At 44.5% G+C, this 4,382-nt stretch overlaps 1 protein-coding gene across 1 annotated transcript in view; it reads right to left on the minus strand.

The window, feature by feature from the left end:
• Positions 1 to 63, minus strand: part of LOC137617425 (uncharacterized) — an 850-nt gene extending 787 nt beyond the window's left edge. The window contains exon 1 of the mRNA XM_068347451.1: positions 1 to 63. This exon is cut by the window's left edge and continues 80 nt beyond it. Within this exon, the coding sequence (XP_068203552.1) occupies positions 1 to 63 (63 nt within the window).
• Between the last annotated feature and the right edge of the window lie 4,319 nt (positions 64 to 4,382).

Genomic DNA, 4,382 nt, shown 5'->3' on the forward strand with positions numbered 1-4,382 from the left:
ACTGCAGGCGACGTTGTTGGCGTCATTAGTCAACTTCAGGGGGGCGTTGTCGTCGTGGTACATCAGGGTGGTGGCTTCGGCAAGGGCGGTCTTCGTCCTCTCGAAGGTGGTTGGCTGCAGGGGACCTCAGACAAGCTTCTTTTTTTCCCTTCAGGACGTCGTTGAGCGGAGTCAGAATTTGGGCGATGTTGGGGATGAAGCGACGGTAGTAGTTTACCATACTCCTGAAAGTGTCTGATGGTCATCTGGGCTAGGAAGGTTTTCACAGTGTCCTCCTTGGTCGATGTAGACTTCACGCCTGCTGCAGATATAAGATATCCGAGGATTTCCACCGTCTCGGCACCGAATGTGCACTTGTCGAAGCGCACGATCAAACCGTTCTCCTGAAGGCGTTTCAGCACAGCGCGGACGTGTCTCTTGTAATCCTCTTTCGTCCTGGAGAGGATTAAGATGTCGTCCACGTAGCATACGCAGAACAGCACGTCCCTTAGGATGCTGTCCATCAATAGTTGAAACGAGGACCCAGCTTTTTATAAGCCGAAGGTTGAATATGAGAAGGTGTAGGAGCCGAATAGCGTTATGATGGCGGTCTTAGGTACGTCCTCTGGTAACAGAGGAACCTGATTGTATTATTTAAGGAGGTCAATTTCATTAAAACTAAGGGCGCTGGTGAGGTCTTGCATGTTCGGCACAGGGTAGTGGTCTGGCGTTGTGATGAGGATAAGGCTTCAGTAGTTACCACAGAGACTCCATGTCCCGTCCGGTTTCTTCGCTATGTGGAGCGAAGAGGCTCAAGGGCTGGACGCCTTCTTTCATACACCCACCCGTTCCATGTCTTCGATGGCACGTTTAGCATCTCTCAGTTTCTCCGGCGGGAGGCGGCGGAGCTTAACTGTCCTGGGAGGTCCCGTTGTGTTGATATGGTGGTAGATCCCGTGCTTGGAGGGGGATCCCGGCAACTGTCGAAGTTCCGGCTTGAAGATGTCGGGGAACTCATGAAGAATGGAGGCCTAGGGCTGTGCTATGACGGCAGAGATGGGTGTGATACCCGAACCAGCTATTAGTGGGCAGGTTCGGCATGTCCTGTTAACGATGATGCCTTTTCCGGCAACGTCGACGAGTAGGCCATAGTAAGCCAGGAAGTCTGCGCCAAGGAGTATGTGTCTGACGTCGGTAATGGCGAAGGACTAGGAATAAAATCGCCCCCTGAACGAGATTCTAATCACACTAGTCCCATAACACCGAATGGGAGATCTGTTGGCAGCAATGAGCGATGGAGCATCACTGCTATGCGCAGGGTTTAGGTTGGCCTGTGAGGGAGGGAATGTTAATTGCATACAGGCGGTATCAACCATAATCCTATGGTTGGATACGGCGTCGGGAATGTTGAATACAATCTTGCAGTGAACTGATACTGGGGCTACAGTTAATGTTGGCGATGGCTGCATTTTATTGTGTTGCTCCTAAACTGCTGGTGGTAGAAACACCATGTCAGGTTCTGTCTATGGTTTTGCTGCATCGCCTGCGGAGGTTTCTTCTTCATTAGGGCGAGGATTTCGTCATAGTCAGCAGAGGGCGCCGCCGAGGGGTCGAGGGATGATCAGCTGAACGAGGATGATGCCCCAAGGTGGGAGGCAAAGGAGGCTTCGTATAACTTCTGTGCTCTTGACAGGATATCGTTCATCGGCAGGGTGTCAGTATCGGTGAGGTGGGCTCTCATATCCTGCGGAAGGCGTCGAAGGAATATTTCGTGAGATAGGCTTATCTCTCGTCGTCGTCCATTGGCGTCAGTCTCGGGCAGCATAAGAAGTCCAACCAGTTCAGCCCATGCTTCTACGGGAGAGGTGTCACCCATTGGTATATATCTGAGATCAAGAAACTTCTCTGCCCTTGCAGAGACGGAAAGTGAGTAAATATTATTTAGTTTGGTTCACAGGTCGTTGTAGGATACCTGACCGGAGTGAGCGTCGAGCCATGGGGAGATTTTGTCTAATACCTCCTCAGGGATGTAGGTTAGGACGATGTCAGCTTTGGCATAGAAGTCGTTTAGCTTGGCCACCCAAAAGAGTGTGTCCGCCCCCAGGAGCCAAGAGACGATGTTGTGTTGTGAGAATGGTTGCAGCTCTACTTTGAGCTCAGCTGAGGGAACTGGGCATGATGGACTGGGTGGTTCCGTCATGGTCAGTTGATGCATCTGGCCAAGGGCGTGAGCTGGTTATGTCAGATATACTCATCGTTTCTTTCTCACAAAACTGAAGTGTGGGATAAAGCAAAAGACGTCGTTAAACGTTAATGGCAAAAGGAGATATACGAAGGTAACGCACCCATAATTAGTCCTTTAATAGCAAGACAAAATTGCTTGGTGTTACCAACATATCCGGGGTCACCAGTTGTGAGGACAACAAGACGAGTAGAGCTTTTTTCATATCCTTATGTACGAAATTAAAATGAAAAGTGGTTCTCCCCTCCGTAAAACTATCCAAGGATATATTCGAATCATCTATGCCAATTGCATTCTGAGATTCATAATACGCCTACATAAGTCTCTCTGGGAATGCTACTTTTATATTATATATGGTACTTCTGCTAATGGTGATATATATATTATTTACATTTGCATGGTGGAAGAATAATGGGTTTCTTGTTTAATCCCCTGAAAAATATCTCATATCAATTAGTGCTAGTGTCATCTTGTCTGGATTGCATGAACCAAAAGGTTCATCTATCATTATTGACGATTCATTAATCCCACCAACGTATGATTTATAAAGAGACTTGCTAAATATGTATTGTATAGGCTTTGATAATAATGACCGATTCAACGCAGCCATTGCGTTATAATGAGGAGTGATACAATCTATCCATAATTTCGATTGCTGTATTGTCAGATTATTTAAATGTCCCTCCTTATCCGTGTTTATAACCCAACTATCATCCGCCAACTCTAATCGAATTCTCAGGTTGACAGAATCCCTTAGATGCATGTCAATAGTTGCTAAATCTAGTAATAAAGGGAAGGATGTGTTAACTCCAAAACTTTTAAGCTTGGGCATCTGCTTAACTTCCAAACGCTCCCCCTCCTTAAATATATCATCAGTGTACTGCCTCGTAATCCCGTGCTCTTCACAATAATCATCATAGAAATATCCACACCTTGCTATATTCTCGAGTGAGTCCGGCTTCAGATTCATCAACATTTTCACATAAGATCAATAAGTGTACAGTATAAAAGACATGACTCGACCATCTTTTCGTTCAGAAAGACGGATACGGACTTGAATAATGTGTTACTCACCCCGTTTAGTACTCCCACATTTTTTGCCGCTGTTATATTGACACCATTTCTAGTGATAAGAATGAATAATTCTAATGTTATACTCGATAAATCAAGAAAGGAATCGACCACCCCATTCACACGAAATTCTATATACATATCACACAATACCTGATTAATTCCCACATTATTGGGCATGAAGTATACCGTCTCTTTAAGAATAATTGAACTTTCAATTAGTCTCTGCCTGTTAACATTTGGATATGATTCAAATATTCCTGCCATATACGAGGATACTGGAATCTTATTTCCACTTCCTAGGGGATTCGGTGTCATTCCAGCCATAATGTGAAGTTGAAAATTCTGTTTAATTATGAAATGAGATTAAAGAAAGGATACAAACCCTATGATGTCCCACATCCTAGTGAATGCAGAAGGTTATACACATCATTCTTATGCAATCTCCGCCTTCCTCCAAACTCCTTCTTCGTCTTACAAATCACTTTCAAATATCTTCCTCTTTTTGAATTCCTTCTCTTTCCTGAAACTTTTAGAAGTGTTAACCCTGTTGACTTCACTACCTGAACTCCATGTTTTTTTAGAGATTCCTTTAATGGTCTTTCCGCAGTGATCATACCGGAAAATACAACCCTACCAAATTCCAAAGGTGAAGGATTGAGAGCCTTGAATATAAAGGGTAATACCCTACTAGCCACCCGTGATATAGCTGACAACACACTTTCTCCCCGTCTTCGAGTAGACTGGGTTCGTTTATCGGCAGTGAAAAGCCTAAACTTCGGTAACGAGTCGGCAATATTTTGTCATATTTTACAGTATACATTTGATTTGCAAAGATTGGTTTTGTAGAGTACATGGTTTCATTATAAATCTCTCTCTCTCTCTCTCTCTCTCTCTCTCTCTCTCTCTCTCTCTCTCTCTCTCTCTCTCTCTCTGTGAGAAATAAAACCTTAGTTCACATATGGTAACCTTAGTTTAAGAATGAAATTAACATGACTATTGTTAGTTCCGGCGATCAATTCCTCCCGAAACAAAGACACGGCATTCGATTACAACAGCTGATTCTCTCTCTCTCTCTCTCTCTCTCCTC

The sequence above is a fragment of the Palaemon carinicauda genome, chromosome 23, assembly GCF_036898095.1.
Source record: "Palaemon carinicauda isolate YSFRI2023 chromosome 23, ASM3689809v2, whole genome shotgun sequence".
NCBI classification, from domain to species: domain Eukaryota; kingdom Metazoa; phylum Arthropoda; class Malacostraca; order Decapoda; family Palaemonidae; genus Palaemon; species Palaemon carinicauda.